This window comes from Engystomops pustulosus, chromosome 4, assembly GCF_040894005.1.
Source record: "Engystomops pustulosus chromosome 4, aEngPut4.maternal, whole genome shotgun sequence".
Lineage (NCBI taxonomy): Eukaryota > Metazoa > Chordata > Amphibia > Anura > Leptodactylidae > Engystomops > Engystomops pustulosus.
The window spans coordinates 36033129-36054959 of NC_092414.1; the positions used below are offsets into that span (position 1 = coordinate 36033129).

Here is a 21831-nt window from a genome sequence, read left to right on the forward strand (position 1 = left end):
GTGTATACAGGAGGGGGGGCAGTGTGTATACAGGAGGGGGGGGCAGTGTGTATACAGGAGGGGGGCAGTGTGTATACAGGAGGAGGGGGGGCAGTGTGTATACAGGAGGGGGGCAGTGTGTATACAAGAGGAGGGGGGCAGTGTGTATACAGGAGGGGGCAGTGTATATACAGGAGGGGGGCAGTGTGTATACAGGAGGAGGAGGGGCAGTGTGTATACAGGAGGGGGACAGTGTATATACAGGAGGGGGTCAGTGTGTATACAGGAGGGGGGGCAGTGTGTATACAGGAGAGGGGGGCAGTGTGTATACGAGAGGGGGGGGCAGTGTGTATACGAGAGGGGGTCAGTGTGTATACAGGAGGAGGAGGGGGGCAGTGTGTATACAGGGGGAGGGGGGTCAGTGTGTATACAGGAGGGGGGGCAGTGTGTATACAGGAGGGGGGGCAGTGTGTATACAGGAGGGGGGGCAGTGTGTATACAGGAGGGGGGGGCAGTGTGTATACAAGAGGGGGTCAGTGTGTATACAGGAGGAGGAGGGGGGCAGTGTGTATACAGGAGGAGGAGGGGCAGTGTGTATACAGGAGGAGGAGGAGGGGGGCAGTGTGTATACAGGAGGGGGGGCAGTTTGTATACAGGAGGGGACAGTGTGTATACAGGAGGGGGCAGTGTGTATACAGGAGGGGACAGTGTGTATATAGGAGGGGGGGCAGTGTGTATACAGGAGGGGGGGGCAGTGTGTATACAGGAGGGGGTCAGTGTGTATACAGGAAGGGGGGCAGTGTGTATACAGGAGGGGGGGCAGTGTGTATACAGGGGGAGGGGAGGAATGTGTACACGGGGATGGGGGGGGGGGCAGTGTGACTACTGGAGGGCGGCCCATAAAGGGGCCCACTAGGGCTCTGTCGCCCAGGGGCCCACTAAAACCTGGAGCCGGCCCTGTCTGGTGCAAACAGACTGTGAAATTTTGGGCATCATGTCTAATAATGCTTAGGCCTCGTCACGTCTGCGCCTGCTGTCTCCTCTGTGCTGGTAGGATGAGGGTGAAGACACACGTGGCATTTTTAGGCCATTTTTGGGCCATTTTTAGTTTTCAGAGCATAAAAAACGCATCCGTTTTTAAAAAACGCATGCGTTTTTTGAAACCGCATGCATTTTTGTCCGTTTTTAATTGCGCAAACTTGGAAAACCAGACACAAATTCATGCGTTTTTTAAAAAAGCATGCGTTTTTAACAATCTGAAAACACACTAACTAAAAATGTCCCAAAACGGCCTAATAACGCCACGTGTGTCTTCACCCTTAGGAGACACTGAGTTTTTCGGCATCCTGCAGTCTGAACTAGGTTCTATGGCCTCACTGATTCTGTCTTGCAAGAGTTAACACTGTGGATCTGTAATTGCTTGCTCCTTCCACCTGTGGCAGGGCTGAGTTTCCAGTTTAGCCTTGACTCCTTGCTGGACAAACTGCTATCTTGCTGTGTTCGCTAGAATTTCTTCCAGTTATTGGCTTCCGTTAAGGGGGGACCCAATAAGTAAGTAGGGACAGATTGGGGGTCTCGGTGTCAGGGCTCACTGTCCTTGTTTGTGTCCTGCCATTATATCGTGACCAGCCCAAAAATGATATTCTTACTGGGCCAGTATTATGGAGGCTATTAGCAACCAGATACATGGCTTAGTTCAGATGGTACAGAACCTTGCTGAACGGGTTCAGTTGCAGGAACAGCGCCCCCTGCTACCTTAGGGTGTGTTCACACGTTGCGCTTTGGTTGCGTTGAGATGAGGTGATTTGCCTAATGTAACTGTACACAGTAATGTAACTGTTAATGTTTCCGTTTACAAAACGCATAGACAACACGATGTTAACGCATGCGCTAACAATGCGTTAACGCATGTGTTTTGTTAACACATGCGTTAACATTGCATTAACAAATGTAAACAGTAATGTAATTAGGTAAATCACCACTCCTCAGCTGTTGTAATGCGTTTCAAATGCAATGAAAACGCAGGACAAAACGCAATGTGTGAATGCGCCCTCAGGTTTGTCATTGTGTGAACCTAAAGTCAAGCTGCCTGATCTCTTTAGTGGTGGTAGGAAGCTTTATTTCTCCTTCAGGAGAGTGGGCATTTTCATTAGCCTCTGATACACCTGAAGTGACCTCTGTGGATCTTTTCTTTTCAGCCTTAGGATCTCTATATGAGGAACCTAAGAGGCTTAATCCTAGATAGGCTCGTTGGGCTTAGTTTTTCACTACTTTTGACTTTATTATAACATATCGTCCTGGGTCTAACAACACTAAGGTTGATGCTCTATCTCGTAGTTTCCAGATGGTTCCAGAAAAGATCCTGTCACCTGATGTTGTAATTTCTGTCATTGACCAGGATTTAGCCGCTGTCATTGCTGATGCCCAGGATTCTGCTCCTGATATTGTACCTGTAGGGAAACTTTTTGTTCCCCCTAACTTATGACTCCACGTTCTTGAAGAGATACATTGCTCTGTCCTGGCCGGTCACCCAGGTATTGCTGGAACAAAGTATCTGCTGTCCAGGTCCTTCTGCTGGCTGTCATGGTCCCGTGATGTCAAGGGTTTCATGGCTGCTTGTGAAGTCTTAGTCAAGAAGGACTTCTACATCCTCTCCCTCTGCCTAGAAAACCCTGGACTCGCATATCTATAATATAATAAATATCTATGGATTTTATAACTGATTTGCCTGATTCCCAGGTAAAAACTGTTAGCTGGGTGGTATGTGATAGGTTCTCTAAAATGTGTCACTCGATTCCTTTGAAGAAGCTTCTTAGTGCTAAGATATTAGCCACCCTGTTTATCAATCATATACTTCGTCTTCATCGGATCCCAGAGAATATTGTGTCTGATTGAGGTGTTTAGTGTGTATCCAAATTCGGGAGGGAGTTCTGTGGTCGTCTAGGTGTCTAAAATATTTGTGTGAAAGGTGCCTTAATATGTATTCTCTAGAGAAATTTAATAAAGTGTTAGTAAATAGCCCAGTGCAGAGTTCTGTTATCATGTTGGATGATTTATCTTGAATAGAAACAGTGGAGCTGTACTTTAGACCCGTTATAATAGTTGGTCAAGTTTACTTCAGTATTTTCTGGCGCTTAGACTCAATTTTCTGACACCGTGGTCAAGGCAAGCTACCTTTTCCAAAGGCCACAGACAAGACAAGTCACAATAGTCCCTAGAAATACTCTAAAACCCATAAAGGGGTTGTTCGTGCCGGGAGGGGGATGATGAAGAAAAATAAACATTTACATATCTCCGTGCTCCCTCCCGTCATCCCGTGCTGCCATTTCTACAGTATGTGCCCCATGTAAACAAACAGGGGCACGGAAGCTGCACTGCTCTCAACTTCCGCCCGGCCGAGGTGGCTGGCCACACCCCCCTCTTCCGCATTATAAATAAATTGTTGGGAATAGGGAAGTGTGGGTAAGGCTGGCCGAAACCTGAGCGCAGTGAAGCTACTGTGCCCTTGTTTGTTTACATGGTGCATGTAACGGAGAGAGATGGCAGTGCGGGATGCCGGGAGGGACCACAAAGTTAAGTAAATGTTTCTTATTTTTATGCATCCCCCTCCCAGCCACCAATTTTTTATTTTTAACATCTCGGACAACCACTATAATAAATGTGTTGCACAGCATTTAAGGTGCAAGTTGCTTCGGAATTCTGACGTAGACAGATTGATAAATCTCCTCCAATATCTATTTTCCCAAGAGCCCTATTCATATTTGAGCTCTTGATTATTGTTGGTATTTCTCCTAATTGTTAGTATACTAGTAAAACCAATAATAGTTACATTACCAATTAAATAAGAGGTGGGTAATCGGAATTTATTTGCTATTGGGCAATTAAAAATGTTGACCTCTATATTAAAATGTGGTTCTTCATCTCTCTCAATATGATTTTGCTTTAATATTCCTAAGTATAAAAACTAAAACAACACATTATATACAAATCACAATCCCGAGGAATAAGAGTGTGTTTAAAACAGAAAATATAAACTTCTAATAAAATGTTGTTCTAAAAAATGATACAAAATTGTCTATATCCTAACTACAGTTCTGCCAATAATTATGATTTAAACATAAAAAAATAATTGCAAATAAAACAATAAAATTAAAAATGGATCCTATAAACATCAGTCTTTTCCATACAACATGCACAGACAATAAATAAATCATCTGGAATGAGATTGAATAATACACCTGATTTGGCCAGTAAAGCATACTTTTTACTTACAGAATTTATAGTTACTAATGTTTATCATTTACCCTTTAAGAACCACATATGGACAATAAAGTACTATCCACAGGCAGCATGTTATGTCACAGGGAAAGCTAAGCCCAGGTGATTTGGGGTCCATACAGTGTCTCTTACCTATACAAACAGTGCTAAAGACTATTTTTGAGTGGACACGAACTGCAAATTTAGGGTTTCGGGTTCGTACCAAACTTTGTTTGTTCGGGTCCCACCGACTCGCATGCTGAAGGCAATGCCAATTTGAGGAGGATCAATGCTCCTCGATGACATCACCAATCACGGGTGTAACTGGTGGGAACCCAGACAGATTTTTAAAATTTGAGTTTGGCTGAACCCCAATTTTAATGGTCGCTCTACACCACTAAAAACAGTACTTCAATGATGAGGTGCCTGGTACAGTTTTTGCATTATGCCTACTTTTATAAAAGTATTTAATTTGCAGATTTAGTACCTGCAGATACATGTTTTTAACCTTTCCCTCACATTTTCCATAAAATGTAAACATTTAAATAAAACTTATATTATTAATAAAATAATAAATATAAGTTTTATTTAAATGTTTACATTTTTAAAAATCCTTTCAGCGGATTTCATTGTTTAAAATATCTTTAGGAAAAATTATAACAGACGGTGATAATTGAATGTGAAACTATAGTACTGCTTTGATACAGGCATCTATTTTCCATGAAGTATGTCCACACATGCAGTATTTTTGTAGAGCACTGCAGGCTTCTGGAAGGCTCCAGGATTTCCATATTAAAAATTGATACCAAGTAAGCTCAATGATGGAGGAAGTAGGTAAAAGACATAAGGAGCCCCACAATGTGTCAGCAACAGAGAACAAGTGCCAATAAACAAGTCAACTGGCCTTGTTATGAATAGGCATGTGCCTAGGATGTTGGTAGCGACAAAATTTGGGAGTTTGGGAGCACTAGAAGCAGAGAGAAGCATAAAAGTAAGAAAGTAATCAAGCACTTGTGGAAAGTGTCACAGTCTATTACCACATGAATAGTCAGTACAGTATTGTGATAGAAAGCATTAAGATGGGTTTCCATTAGAAATTTATAGATTCTGTAATCGAAAAGATACAGCAAAAGTATTGGTCATTTGCAGGTCCAACAACTGAGACCGTCACCATTATCTGGAAAATGAAGGAAGTTCTATAGACCATCATTCACCAGTGTCTGGGTACCACACCTCCCATATGCTTTTGCAGTGACTTCATACTTGTCGCTTGTACATCACAATCTCTAGTTCACCCTCTAGCAAATGTGAGAAGGGGCAATAAAATATGATGATACAGATACAATAGAATACAATAATACCAGAAGATTGAAACACTTCCATAATATTGCAGATGTCCGTTCTTAACCGTCTTTATAACTTGGGTAAAAGTAAAGATACAAGGTAGTCTGCTTTGAAAAAAAAAGTAGGATTCCTTTTCAAAGCTGTTGGAACGGAATATCGAATCAAAAAAAGGCAAGGATAAAAATTTTATAGGCTACATTTTTCAGCACAATTTTTGCCCAAGCAAAGGCTATGACATGGCCTCTGCTTGGCCAGGAACCAGAAGACTTGCTGTGAGGAGAAGAGGTAGCCGGTGTTAAAAGTAAGCACAACATTTAATATTTTTAAGGAGGCTCTGCTAGACATGTCATCAATTGGGGGCTGCTGTGGATATTTCATTATTGAGGCAACACTGTTGGACATTTATTAATTGGGGGCTGCTGTGGATGTTTCATTAATGATGGGTTCTGCTGGCCATTTCATTAATGAGAGAAGACTATTGGACATTTTTAACAGCGAGAGGATATTGGACATTTTATTAAAGAATAGTGGGTAAATTTGTTCACCCTAGTCAATAAGTTTTCCCATTTTTTTGTAATAATATTAGGTGCTTCGGCTTATACTGTACTCGAGTTGGCTTATACTTGAGTACATTAAATAACTAAACTTCAATATGTTATTGTGCAAATAAGGTTCTTAAAATACTAATTAAGACGTACAACACTAATTTCACAATTAATCAAAATACTTCAAACAAATCCTTCCTACCTGTACAACGCTGCTTTCAGAAAAGTTGGCGTTTGTTGAATCTGCTCCAACAACTGTATCATCCGTGTCTATGAGATTGTCTGTGGGGACGTTCTGCACTGGTTTCAGATAAGCAATTTCATTCTGCTTGGAGTCCAGAGTCACACACACATCATATGAGAATGGGAAAGGTAGACTTGTATCACTGATCTCAGAGGGACATCCCAGGGTGAACTGAGGATACACATTCCTACTCAATACATCAAAGGATGTTGTGCTATGAGTTTTTCTACACTTATATATGACCGTTATCAGCACTGTCATAATAAATAATAAGGAGATGAAGGCAATAGCTATTACAAGGTAGAATGTTGTATTAGATGAAATTGGTGAGTTATTGGGTTGACGTTTTATCTCTGGTACAACTTGCTGAAAAGTCTCTGCCACAACCAGGTTTAATGTAACTGTAGATGAGAGAGATGGGACTCCATTATCCTTCACCAGAACCACAAGTTTTTGTCTCAAAGATTCCATGTCTGGAAGATCTCGTCCAATCCTGATTTCTCCAGTATATTGGTCAATGGTGAATAATGATGGATCAGGAACTTGCAGTAAGTGATAGGAGAGCCAGGCATTGTGTCCAGAGTCAGCGTCCACTGCAATCACTTTGGTGACTAGATAACCTTTCTCAGCAGAGTGAGGAATAAACTCAAATAATGCCGATCCCTCAGTGTCTGGTGATGGGTAGAGAATCTTAGGAGCATTATCATTCTTATCAATGATACATATCCTCACTGTGACATTACTGCTTAGAGGAGGAGATCCAGTGTCTTTAGCCATCACCTGGAACTGGAATTCCCGCAACTGTTCATAGTCAAAGGATCTCTGGGCATAGAGAACCCCAGTCATTGAGTTTATGGAAACATATGAAGACACTGGAATGTCATCAATATTTTTACTAATAATAGAATATGTGATCCTAGCATTCTCATTCTCATCCAGGTCAGATGCTTGGATACTCTGGATTGATATTCCTGCTGGGGTTTGCTCTGGAATGTAGGAAATATAAAGGGTTTTTCCAAAAACTGGTGGATTGTCATTGACATCTGAGACAGTGATATGGAGAGTTTTCTCAGTTATCATTGGAGGAGAACCTTCATCTTCTGCTATTACGGTGATGTTATATGCTGAGGTTTCTTCTCTATCAAGTGGTCCTGCTGTCACAAGCTTGTAATAATTATTGGTAGATGGAACTAATTTCAGGGCCTTTATATCTGTTATATGACAGTTCACTTCTCCATATTTCCCAGAATCCAAATCCTTCACGTTAATTAAAGCCACAAGAGTCCCCGGTGCAGAGTCCTCAGGAATTGGTGTAGACAGTGATGCAATTGTTATATCAGGGGCATTGTCGTTGACATCCACGATTTGTATAGAGACAATGCATTTGGCAACTAGGCCTCCACCATCAGAAGCTTTAACTGTGATCTCATAAGCTTGTGTGGTTTCATAGTCCAGTTTTCCTATTGTCTTAATGACTCCTGTCTGAGGATTAATAGAAAATATTTGTCTTGTATTTTCAGGAATTTGACCAAAGGAATATGAGATTTCAGCATTGGATCCTTCATCTTTATCACTGGCATTTATATTTAGCACATCATATCCAATTGGTAGGTTTTCTTCTATATTAACTTTATACACTTTTTGACTGAATACTGGATAATTGTCATTGGCGTCCTGTACATCAATCCTGATAAAGGCAGTTGCAGTCCTGATGGGTTTTCCTCCATCAAACGCAGTTAACATCAGTTCATATTTTTGTTGCTTTTCACGATCTAAAGACTGGACCAAAGTGAGTTCTGGATATTGAATTCCAATCTCTGGTTTCTCCACCAATGAGAAGTATGGGTTGGGACTTAGGCTATAACTCTGTATAGAATTGCTGCCTGAATCTGGATCTCTTGCATGCTCCAGAACATATTGTGCTCCAGGCAAAGCAGATTCGCTTATTTTTATATGTAATATTTCATTAGAAAAACTTGGTGGGTTATCATTTACATCTTGTATTTCAATTTTAACTGAATAAATATTAACTGGATTTTCTGCCAAAATTTCAAGTCCCAGAAAGCAGCTAAGTTCTGACCCACAAATTTCCTCCCTGTCTATCCTGTCACTGACATATAAATTGCCATTATCTGTGCTGATATTGAAGTAGTTTTTGTTATTATTAGAAACAATTCTTAACTTTCTTATTTTGAGGTTGCTGCTGTCCAATCCTAAATCTTCTGCAACATTCCCAACCACAGAATTGAGCTTCAGCTCCTCTAGAATTGAGTAGTAGAACTGATTAGAATCAGCGATAGAAAATAAGTAAAAGTAGAAAAATATTACTTGCCATGCCATGTCCAGTGTTTGGTAGTGGACTAAATCCTTGCAGCAAAGTAGAGCTGATAACTGAAGATTACAATCCACAATACATGGAAGACACACTGAAATAATGTCTTGCTTCTTCACCAGATCCCCAGTGTATGTGTGTTTTAAATGAATCTTTAGCACCACTTGCTGTTTAGAGAACCTGTTTGTATCCTTAGGCAACAGCACCATCATGAGGATTTATGTATCAACTACAAGTAGGAAATATGTTTCAACTAAAAGTGTTCAAAACATTTTTTGTGTTTATTTGTAATAAGTTAGCAATTTGTTTGAAAATATTTGACAGGTTTATTTTTGAAGAATAGTGGTAAAGATTGTCAAAATTTATTAAGAAACCTTTATCTTGCTTAGTACCTTGAAATCTTAAATTGGAAAGAATATGTAAGGATTACTTAGCATTAAAGTACATATATAAAACAATTTTTACTTTGTGAAGCCCTGTGTCAATCATCTAGCATAATAGCATTATTTTTTAATGTATAAAAAAATATTTTTTTTTATTTTGCCAGAAAAGCAAAAGAATTAGAGATTTAAGAGAACATAAAAGGTTGAAGGCAGACAAGGATTACATTAACTATACAGACAATGCTTGTATTATTTACTATTAATTATTATCGTACAATAAATGCAGTGTATAATAATCATATTTAAACTCGCTATTCATTTACCAATCCTGTCTACTGGAAGTTTGTTCCAAGAATGTACTAAACTTCAAGTATAACAATATATTCTGACAGTAGTTCCATTTAAAGGGGTCATTGTTCAAAAGAAATTTCTCAATTCTTAATCCACTTGTGATCCTAACACGATAGCGATAATGTCAGGACCAGTGGTGGTGGACCCACTGAACCACCGCAAGCAATGAAATAAGCCGACACCTGGGAGCAGAGTCTAAGTGGCACCCGGTATTCACCAGAGATCACCACAAAGCGGGTTGGACTTGTTGCGGTGGGATACCACCAGGTCACTCCGCAGGCACAACTTGCTTGCGGTACTGGCTAAGGCGAGGCACAGGGGTGGCAGACAAAGTCAAAGTCAGGCGGGAGGTCAGGACGGGCAGCCCAGGATAGCAGTAGGGGACATAACAGATGGTCAAGCCAGGCAGCAGAGAATCAAGGACAGGAAATGAAGCAGAGGTCACAACAGATCGATCACAAGTCTCTCAATAACAATACTTTCTCTAAAGCAACTGGGCACAAAGATCTGGCAGGAGTCCTAGGAAGAGGTAGGCTATATAGCAGGGCAGTGGCCGGCCAGTGCCAATTAGAAGCATGCTTACACTTTAAGTTTCACAGAGCCGACGTGCCCGCCATACCACAGGCACCGTTGCTGGAGCATGGATGGGTGGGTATGCCTACAGCCTACGCAAAGATATACCATAACCGCAGGTCCAAAACAAGGGTTGCAGGAGCACAGATAACTGTGCAATTTTAATTGGTTTTGCTGCTTTTGCTTCTATACAAGCACCAGCAAACTCAGTGTAAGATTTAGATCTGTGGGAGTGGACTAGTTGAGCTGTCACATGGTGCAGAGCAGACACAATTCTTCTTGCTGCAGCGCTTGTGCACACTTCCTGCTCTTGAGTGCTGAGGTTTCCTAGATTATCATGGTACAGGATCTAGCACTAACACTTTCATTCAGTCTTCTATATCTATCTTCTAATAATATCTGACATATAGAAAAAGAGAAACATAAATACAGAAAAATAGGTGTCCCCCCAGCCTGGATAACAAGCTCAAATGGCAACCTAAAGGCTTTACAAAGGCTTTATCAGGGTCAAAATCCTCATTTACTGCTTCTTACATGTGTTCTATTTAATATCCCATGGAAGAAAAATTAAAGGCAGGAGGACTGCAAAGTATAGGGGACTAGCAAGATAAGGGGCAGGAGAGGGTTTTGTGCCACCAAGTCACCACATGGCACAGTCCACGTCGGCACCATAAATCACTGGTACCAAACCAACTAACATCTGCACAATCCTCTCCTGAAAAGCTCTGTTATGCTGTGTACCCATGTTCACCAACAGCATCAGCATCTCATGAAATATTTTGTGCTTCTAAGACATTGAGACAAAAACACTTCAGCACAGTCCCCTCCTGAAAAAACATTTGACAGACTTGAGCAGACTTGCACATATACAGTAAGGCACACTGGGCAGTAGGAAATTACCTTATCAGTGGTGGGAACCAGGCAGGATGACTGGCACATACAAGAAGTCCATGGGAAGACACATGGGGCATGTCCTGGCATATATTTTGATATGCACAGGGCACACATATACAGGCCAGGAGGAGATGGAGGATAGAGCTGTACCCTACCAGATTTCAGACAATCAGTGCCAGCGTGTGCCATGTCAGTGGCAGCAGATGCCTTTTGATCCCAACCTGCTTCACTCCTATGGGGTTACACAACCTCTGTATGGTCCCCCATCAGCTCCCCCTTCTCCAGAGCCCCTCCTTACCTTCCACATCCTCCATGTTATCTCCCCTCTATTTGTCTCTTCGATGCACTCTCCAGCTGCCTCAGCACTGAGGAGGCTGCCCGGCACCCAGGAAACAAGACCGTAATTGGCTGCACCATGCACTGAGCGCACAACAGTGCTGCTGTCAGAGCGCAGTCACATGTTCAGCTCGCCAATATATTGTGCTCCTGCTCTGGACACAGGAAGCAGAGCGGGGTGAGACTGGGGGCAGAACTGGAAAACACTGGGGGCAGAGCAGGCTGTAGCTGCACAATGTGATGACAGAGTGGGGGACAGGAAACAACACATGCTCCATTACAGGAGAAGTGCTTTTATTTGTGGGAATCCGACCAGAGAGAAAGACCTGTGCAACCATAGTCAGGACTGAGTTTATGGTTGTATCCAGTGAAAACCAAAACACATAGCATCAGGACTGATAAACACAGGTTAGAATTATATCCGTTAAATGCTGTATTTTTGTTAATGGCATCGAATTACAGAATATGTTATTTTGTCATTGTGAGTCTTTTAAGAAATTTGCCTCAGTGGGAATACTCCTTTAACCAATTTCAAATGATAAACCTTAGTTGTTAAGTTTTTTTTATTCTTAACACCTATTAATACAGTCATAGGGGCATATTTATCAGGACGTCAGCGCCACACCAGTGCAAGCATTTGCAACTATTTTGCCCTCTCTGCCACCTTCACGCCATTGGGGTGAGAAGAGGCGTGAAGGGAGGGCAAAAAGTCGCCGGCTGTTTATTTCTACGCCAAGCCCTGCCTGCTTCACAGCCTCTTGATGTATGCCGCTGCGAATATGCAGCAATGGGGCGCACGAGTGCCAGCGTATGATAAATGCCCCCCATAGTCTTATTAAAATAAGTTTTCAAGTGCTTTTCAAACATCAAATCCCTCATAACCCACAAATTTCGATATTGAGGACTTATGTTTAAACCCCTTAAATGGCCCACAATTACTAATAACAGTGCAGTCTGCACTATATGCAGTTTGCCTGTGTAGTGTGCTGAGGGCAATGCCAATTCTTCATGAATCTGTTGCCCTCTGCACTGGTCCGACAGATTGGACCATTTATTTTTGGTATCTCGTGCGCCAAAAATGTGTCAGACACTTCTTAAATTCGTCTTTATATGTTCTTTCATGTGAAAACTGTTTAAAGTACAACATAAAACTGCCACAGGGGCTTTAGTAAATCTGGGCCAATATCTTTAAAACAAACAGCACAGTACAATTACTGACATTCGTTTTCTGTCCCATACTAAAATCTAAATTTAGAAACATACACAGAGCCGGGTCCGGGTGCTTGGAAATAGTATTAGAAATAGAGGTGTCCACTGGATGAAGGTTGGGGAGAGAATTGAAGAGTATGGAAACTTCTTTATTTTTAAAAGGTGCCAGGTGATGCTATAATTCAGCATTTTTGTACCTTTAATCATCTCAGTAATGATGAGTACAGGGCGGACAGAAGATGTTTCATATAAGCCATCGGTGCACAGCAGTGTAGCAAAAGCACCCTTCCCCCTAGTACAGTAGGGCCGGGTGACAGCTAGTGAGAATAAGCCATTTCCCTGGCCATAGTTATGACTTAGTATGTGGTAGAAGCCAAGGGCAACCAAAACAGTAAACAGAAGGACTGGTAGAAACAGGTTAGAATCATATGTTTGAAATACGTCAAATTATAGAAAATCTTTTCTTGACATTCTGAGCAAATGTTTTTTTTCTTTGTTGGAATTTCCTTTTAACTGCACCTGCATGAAAGACGCCTGTGCACACACTCAATCAAACTGCAAAATCTTAAGCACGTCCATAACCAAAAATCTGTCTAAGAAAACCAGCGGCAATATTGTAGACCTGATAAGTCTTGGGTGGTTTACAGGACAATACGCAAGCAGCTTGGTGAGAAGGCAACAACTGTTGGCACAATTCTTCGAAATTAGAGAAAAACACTACATGAGTATTAATCTTACTCAGTCTGGAGCTTGATGCGTGATCTTGTCTTGTGGGGTTTGGACAAGTCTGACAAAGTTCAGGAATCAGCCCAGAACTAAACAGGAGGGCTTGGTCAATGACCTGAAGACAGCAGGGACCACAGCTTTAAAGATTACCATTATTAACACACTCCAGGCCTGTTTGAAGTTCTTCAGAATAGGCATTAGAGAAAGTTATGTGTACAGATTAAACCCAAATAGAAATTTCTGGTATCAACTTCACTTGCCATGTTTGGAGGAAAAAGATATGAGTACAACCTCAACCATGAAATATTACTTTTGGGTTGCCATTCTGCAAAGGGAATAGGACTACTGTATGGTATTAAAGAGAGGATGGGGCCATATATCATAAGATCACTGAATTTGGGATAACAATGACCAGAAGTGCATGAGCTGTCTCTAGTCAGAGTACATATTAACGTACAAGTCACATTTACATATATGACACATTATTCAGAGGTTAAATCCAAGACCTGTTATTTAATACAGCAATACTATGCTACCTGGAAGAAAAATAGTAGTACAGCTTTTAACACTATAGTTACATTACATAGACAAACAAAATACAATTGTTTTCATATATAAAATTCATACTTATTTGTTATGGTCAATCTGTCTATAAAGGAAGTGAGTAGGTTTAAAAAGGGAAACAAACTATACCTTACCTGTGTAGCTTGTTCATCTGAGTTATTTTTATCAGCGGATGTAGGCTCATCAGTACCTATGAGGTTGTCTGTGGGGACGTTCTGCACTGGTTTCAGATAAGCAATTTCATTCTGCTTGGAGTCCAGAGTCACACACACATCATATGAGAATGGGAAAGGTAAACTTGTATCACTGATCTCAGAGGGACATCCCAGGGTGAACTGAGGATACACATTCCTACTATATGCTTCAAAGGATGTTGGACTATATGATTTTCTGCACTTATAAATGACTGTGATCAACACTGTCACAATAAAAAACAAGGAAATAAGAGCAATAGCTATTACAAGGTAGAATGTTGTATTAGATGTAACAGGTGAGTTATTGGGTTGACGTTTTATTTCTGGTACAACTTGCTGAAAAGTCTCTGCCACAACCAGGTTCAAAGTAACTGTAGATGACAGAGATGGGGCTCCATTATCCTTTACCAGAACCACAAGTTTTTGTCTCAAAGATTCCATGTCTGGAAGATCTCGCCCAATCCTGATTTCCCCAGTATATTGGCCAATAGTGAATAATGTTGGATCAGGAACTTGCAGTAAGTGATAGGAGAGCCAGGCATTGTGTCCAGAGTCAGCGTCCACTGCAATCACTTTGGTGACTAGATAACCTTTCTCAGCAGAGTGAGGAATAAACTCAAATAATGCCGATCCCTCGGTGTCTGGTGATGGGTAGAGAATCTTAGGAGCATTATCATTCTTATCAATGATACATATCCTCACTGTGACATTACTGCTTAGAGGAGGAGATCCACTGTCTTTAGCCATCACCTGGAACTGGAATTCCCGCAACTGTTCATAGTCAAAGGATCTCTGGGCATAGAGAACCCCAGTCATTGAGTTTATGGAAACATATGATGTGACTGGAATGTCATCAATATTTTTACTAATAATAAAATATGTGATCCTAGCATTTTCATTCTCATCCAGGTCAGATGCTTGGATACTCTGTATTGATGTTCCAGCTGGGGTTTGCTCTGGAATGTAGGAAATATAAAGGGGTTTTTCAAAAACTGGTGAATTGTCATTTACATCTGAGACAGTGATATGAAGGGTTTTCTCAGTAATCATTGGAGGAGAACCTTCATCGTCTGCTATTACTGTGATGTTATATGCTGAGGTTTCTTCTCTATCAAGTGGACCTGCAGTCACAAGCTTGTAATAATTATTGGACGATGGAACTAATTTCATGGCCCTTATATCTGTTACATGACAGTTCACTTCTCCATATTTTCCGGAATCCAAATCCTTTCCATGAATTAAAGCCACAAGTGTCCCTGGTGCAGAGTCCTCAGGAATTGGTATAGACAGTGATGCGATTGTTATCTCAGGCGCATTGTCATTGACATCCTCAATTTGTATTAATACAGAACATTTTGCAACTAGGCCTCCACCATCAGCAGCTTCTACAGTCATCTCATAGATCTGTGTTGTCTCATAGTCCAGTTTTCCTATTGTTTTAATGACTCCTGTCTGAGGATTAATAGAAAATATCTCCCTTGCACTTTCAGGAATATGACTAAATGAATATGAGATTTCTGCATTGGATCCTTCATCTTTATCACTGGCATTCAAATGCAAAGCTACGTATCCAACTGGTAGGTTTTCTTCTAAATTAATTTTATACATTTTTTTACTAAATACTGGATAATTGTCATTGGCATCCTGTACTTCAATCCTGATAATAGCAGTTGCGGTCTTTATAGGTTTTCCTCCATCAGAAGCAGTTAAAATGAATTCATATTTTTGTTGCTTTTCACGATCTAAAGACTGGACCAAAGTGATCTCAGGATAATCCATTCCAATCTCAGGTTTCTCCACCAAGGAGAAGTATGGGTTGGAGCTAAGGCTGTAACTTTGTAAAGAATTGGTGCCTATATCTGGATCTCTTGCATGCTCCAGAACGAACAGTGCTCCAGGCAATGTGGATTCACTAATTTTTATATTAACTATTTCATTGGAAAAACTTGGTGGGTTATCATTTATATCCTGTATTTCAATTTTTACTGAATAAATATTTACAGGATTTTCAGCTAAAATTTCAAGATCTAGGAAGCAGCTCAGTTCTGACCCACAAATCTCCTCCCTGTCTATCCTGTCACTGACATATAAATTGCCATTATCTGAGCTGATATTGAAATAATTTCTATTGTGATGAGAAACAATTCTTAATTTCCTGATTTTGAAGTTGCTATTGTCCAATTCTAAATTATTTCTAATATTCCCTATTAGAGAATTTAGCTTCAGCTCCTCTAAAATTGAGTAGTGAAATTGAGTAGAAGTAGCCATTGACAATGAAACAATGTAGAAAAATAGTACTTGCCAAGCCATGTCCTGTTTATAATAAAATCCTGAAATCTTGCAGCTGGTCCCCTAGAATGCAAATAGAGGTGGGTACTGAAGAATATTATCCAAACACAATATGAGGGAGAGATACAGGCTTGCTTCTTGATCAGACCTGTTATGCCTCTGTATTGAAAAATAGCACCAGCACCACTTGCTGTTTAGAATTTTTGCGAAAAGTTAGACAACAGCACCATCATGAGGATACTTTACTGTAATACAGTACATTTTCTCTGTAAAAAATATTTTTATTCTGTTGAAGCAGGTTTGTATTTGGGTGAGTTTAAATTTGTAAGTAAGTTTTTAAAAAATATTTCATGTTTGTTTCTAAGGTCCTTTTATATTTCTTTGATTTATTTTTAATAATTCTTTATTTTTTTCTTTACAAAAAGACATGACATAGACATATACTTAATTGACTAAACAAATGACATCTTTATAATTACTACATAAAAGGTTTGTAGCGCATGTAACATACAGGCATATATCTCACCAAAATTATTAAACAAGTATTTTAAAAAATTTAAGCACTCCTTATAAGGAAAGGAACCCTTCTTAGATTGTTTAAACAGTTAAAATCCCAATTTACCTCAACCCTCCACCCCTCCATTACCCTTCCCATTATTTTTCCACTTTTTAGTTATGTTATATTGTGCACATTCAATTCTCCAATATTTTTCAATACTTAAATCTATTTCTACTGCCATAGTGTATCCTCTCATATCTCTTCACTCTATTTTCTAGGCCCAGTGTGTTATGTTTGGAGAATTTATCTGCATCCAATTCCTAGCAATAACTATCTTGGCTAGGAGAGAGAGTCTACAAATAGTTACCGTATTTTTCGGACTATAAGGCTCATCGGAGTATAAGGCGCACCATCAGTAAATGCCTGCTAAAACATCTAGGTTCATATATAAGGCACACCTTAATATAAGGATGAATGACCAGCAGGTGGCAGATCTGTGCACTGTTCAAGGCAGCTGTTGTCTATAAGTACGGTTCATATATAAGGCGCACTGGACTATAAGGAGCACCTTTGAATTCTGAGAAAATCAAAGGATTTTTTGTGCGCCTTATAGTCCAAAAAATATGGTAATAGTTATTTGTATATTCGTCATACTCTGGTATTCTTCCCTGTTGAAATCATTAAGAATAAGAGAATTTACCAAAAATCAAGAGAGCTTCAATTTCACAATGAATCTCCTCCTAAAAAAAACTTTTCCTAAAACAACTTCAACTTATATGCAAAAAGTCAGCATCGATATCTCCACATCTCGGGGAAAACAGAATCATCAATTAAACCCCTTCTTGACATGGATAGGGGGTATAGTATAATGTCTGAATAAAACTGTATTGTATCAATACTTGATTTATTTTCAAAGATGAAGAATTGATATTACAATCTCACACCTCCCAGTGTCTCAGAGTTAAATTCATTGCCTATATGTTTTCTATATTCAAAATCTTATATAATTTTGAAGTTGTAGGTTTAACCTTTAATCTGATTATATGGTTTATGGTGATATGATATACAATGACACATATTTTAGTATACTATAACATAAAGAAATGTAGCAAACAGGAACATAACTTGAGGGGTGCAGAGGTTGCAGTTGAAACTGACCTCAAGAGGCTTATGAGAAGACCATATGTGACTAGTATTATAAACCATACAGTGTAGTCGGGACCTGGCACAGACTTTGCACTGCGGCCCATTAAGTTACACCATTGGTTGCAAATCCATTTAGTGAAACAAACCATCTGTTAAGTAGGTCTCACTGGTTTCGGACGCCGTCTTGACTTAAGAAATCCCACAATAAGGGACTGTCCGCCATTTTTGATACAGTGGCCATGTTCCCTGACCACTGTCAATTTAATGTCATGATTTAAACTTCATTTTATGTAACCTATTTGCTCACCTGCCAACTAATTCCCTTTGACATTTAATGAGAAGCCGGTCTGTCGTTGATGCTACATTATATTATGATTCTGGAGTCCGCTTATCATCTTCTTCTCAGCAAATTAGTATAAACAATATCTGTGTACAAGGTCTCTGAGAACTGAGCACAATTAATTTTTTCCCAGAATGTGCTGATGACCAATAGCTTTGCAGTATACTATTCTCGCCTTTTTGGTGACTCTTCAGTCTGTGATATTATTCATTTGAGAGATTAAACGGAAGAGAAGATCTTTACATACACTAAGAGACTGACGTGTCTTGGTTTTACGTTCAAGTTCCTGGTACCAGGACAACCATGAAAGAGTTAATTCGAAAGTCACTATACAACATGAAGTAAGGACTGTTTGAAGTCCTAGATAGAAATCTCTAACACCATCACTATTTCTATTAACTAAAAATGTTGCAATGATTCTTATTGCAGTTAAATCTTTGTCTAGTAAAATGCATTTTATTTATATTATTTTCAAACACTTTAAAATGTATCACCAATTTCTAAAATGACTGGGAACTATTTTATTGTTATTGTGACAATTATACATGATAGATGAGTTTAAATGCACATTTAAAGAATTAAAGTCACAGATGAAAATATAAAGGACAGATTTACTAAAATTGTAAACCTTTTTACATTGTAAAATGTTAAGAGCTCCTTTAATGGCTCCTCATATTCAAAAATGCAATGTTAAGACAACTCTGCAATTTAGACACTGATACTAAATTTCATTATTCTTATTTGCTTAATTTACTTTTACAACAGCTGCAATGAAAAAGCACAGAATTAAAAAGTGCTAATTATCAAATACAGATGTAATTTTTGAAATATAAGAAATAAATAGAAAATAAAAACATTGCAATATACAGTGTATCTGTGCAACCCTTTGCTACTACTGATTGGAATACATTTTTATATTTTCTGAAGTCACTGATACAGGTGAAAATGGTTAATTTGTCTGATTATTTTTCCTGTCTTCTAAATCATCTTTGTTTCTCACACTTACACAGACAGCTAATAGATAAGGAGAAGTTAAAAAATAGAACAAATAAGTATTTATCTTTTATTAGAAAGTTTACTTCTGCACTGTTTTCTGAAATTAAAATTCAAATGACTGAGGCTGTGACCACAGGTCACATTTGTACTGTGTTTTCGAACGCAATGCAAAAACCCAGGGGCAGGGCTTATGCAATCTGACGAGCTCCACCCCTGGAAACACAATACAGACGTTATGTGTCGCCCGTCAATGAAAACATTTTCCTTTATAAATTTCTATGTTTCCAATAAAAAAAAAAAATATATAAAACAACGCTTTTTAGTCAGTCAACTTCTTTATACCTATATGGGAAGCCGACAACAAACTTTCATGTTAGCACCTTCTGAAATGTAAATATTTCTACAAAACCATCCTGTGCAGGGATAAACTGTCAACATACCTACCCTGTGCAGGGATAAACGGGTAACAAAACCACCCTGGGCAGGGATAAACTGGCAAAATGTGTCAACAACACAATGAATGAATTTAGGAATGGCCTTATTTATTTTCCTTTTTCATGTTTGTAGAGGATTTATATGTAAAACCCAAAGAAAACTTTAATAAATAAAAATAAAGTTCCATTGACTCCCTACTTTTTATTAACATAAATTTGGTAGGTTAGCCATAGGTGACACATAGATAGCAATAAATCTATCCAGTCAGACTATGCAGGGTTTGTTTGTGGTTTGTTACCTGGCTATATATATAAGGTGCAATTTCCAGTACTAACTTCAGAAAACCATCCAATGTACATAAGGGCATCCTAACTCCGTTAGGATAGATAAAGTTTTCTATCCCGATTTTGAGTACTTGATTGGTTTGTGTACTGGGAAGTCAGTGGCATTTAACTGAAAGTTCACAACATACATTGCTTTTATAACAACACAATAGTCCCTCCCGCCACTTTGCATATACCTAGAGGCTCCAGCCTCCTGATGTATCCTATGACTGGCGAGCAGTAGGGCAGTTCTATCCTATGTGCTATAACCTGTAACAGTTTCTGCATTTGGCGTGGAGGTGGCGTAAGGGGGGGAATTGTTTTAACCCCTTCCCGACATTTGACGTAATAGTACTGCATCGCGGGAGGTGCGTTCCCGCAAAATGCAGTACTATTACGTCAAGCTTCTGGCCCCGGCTCCTGAACGGAGCCGGGGCCAGAAGCTGCGGGTGTCGGCTATATGTTATAGCTGACACCCGCCTCTAACACCCGCGATCGGAGATTTCTCCGATCGCGGGTGTTAACCCCTAACACGCCGCGGTCGCGCTGACCGCGGCGTGTCAGAGGCATTTAAAGTATTTTAAATGCGAATCGGACCCCCCCGCGGCGCTTACCAGGGGGGTCCGCTCCTCCGATCGCAGCCCCGGGACTGCCGGTGCCCGGGGCTGCGCGATCCTCCTCTCGGTGCCGGGTCCGTGCCTCCTGGCAGGACACGGCTGTAAGACACTGGGCATGCGCAGCATGCTCAGTGTCTTACATTACACAGTGCAACACATCTGTATTGCACTGTGTAACCTGTAAAAAAGCTTGAACAAGTGATCAGAAGATCACTTGTTCAAGCTTAGGTGTCATTAACTGTAAAAAAAGGAAAAATAAATAAATAAAGGTTTTTTACAGTAAAAATAAATAATAAAAGAAAGTGAAAGTCCCCCCAAACACCACATTTCCCTTTACACAAGTAATAAAGTATAAAAAACACTAAATCACGAAAAAACCCCACTTATTTGGTATCGCCGCGTCCGTAACAATCTGTACAATAAATCCTAATCATAATTGGACCCGCTCGGTGAACGTGGTAAAAAAAAAAAAACCCAAAAACTTGCCAAAAATTAAAACTTTTTATCAAATTGCTTTACAAAAAATGTTCTAAAAAGTGATCCGAAAAAGTTACAAGCACCAAAATGATACCGATAAAAAGAGAAACTTGTCACACAAAAAATAAGCTTACAACCAGCTCCGTAAACCAAAAAATACTAAAATTATGCCACTATAAAAATGGCAATACTAAAACAAATGCAATTTTTTCTATTCTAGTTTTCCTTCAATAAAATTGGACAAATATAAATAAAACTATATAAATGAGGTATCACCGTAATCGTAGTGATCCGTAGAATAAAGATAATATATTATTGTTATGCTACAGTGAACAACCCCCCAAAAAAATGCTAAAAATCCAAAACAAGAATTGATGATTTTATTTTCCTCCACACGTAAAAAGTTAATAAAATTGCTTCAATAAGCTAAAAACCCACTAAAATGAAGTTTTTTTTACAGTGCATCTCGTCTCGCAAAAAATAAGCCCTTATTTGTCTAAATTGCTTAAAAAATAAATAAAGATTGTATAGCCTATTCCCAACGAGCGTTGTTATAGAACGGTGCGGCGGGTAGTGACTTTCCAACACCGGTCAGGGTAAGACGGCGGCTGTTCACTGATCGGGGTAAGACGGCGGCTGTTCCTGACAGCCATCCATCCTGCCCCATGGACCAGAAGGGTTACGTCCCCCCCACATGATCGCTGCTACTGGCTCATCAATTCAGACAAGCCAATAGCAGCAAATTTACTTATGACGTCAGTAATACCGATCACCATGT

At 39.7% G+C, this 21831-nt stretch overlaps 1 protein-coding gene and 1 long non-coding RNA gene across 12 annotated transcripts in view; one reads left to right on the forward strand and one right to left on the reverse strand.

Annotated features, from left to right (window-relative positions):
* The window catches only part of LOC140126346 (protocadherin gamma-C5-like), a 431655-nt gene that overhangs the window by 385895 nt on the left and 23929 nt on the right, over positions 1-21831 (reverse strand). For 2 of the 7 annotated variants that reach the window (XM_072145711.1, XM_072145709.1), the window contains exon 1: positions 6328-8816. The exons of 4 other annotated variants lie outside the window; for them this stretch is intronic. In XM_072145711.1, the coding sequence (XP_072001812.1) occupies positions 6328-8709 (2382 nt within the window). In that variant the 5' untranslated portion in view covers positions 8710-8816. Of the gene's footprint in view, positions 1-6327; positions 8817-13871; positions 16365-21831 lie in introns of those variants that run through there. One more of the 7 variants, XM_072145714.1, reaches the window with a different exon arrangement.
* Positions 1432-21831, forward strand: part of LOC140126349 (uncharacterized) — a 55625-nt gene continuing 35225 nt past the window's right edge. For all 5 annotated transcript variants that reach the window (XR_011854811.1, XR_011854809.1, XR_011854812.1 and 2 more), the window contains exons 1-3: positions 1432-1530; positions 7890-7976; positions 15422-15508. This is a non-coding gene — a long non-coding RNA (uncharacterized lncRNA). The remainder of the gene's footprint in view (positions 1531-7889; positions 7977-15421; positions 15509-21831) is intronic.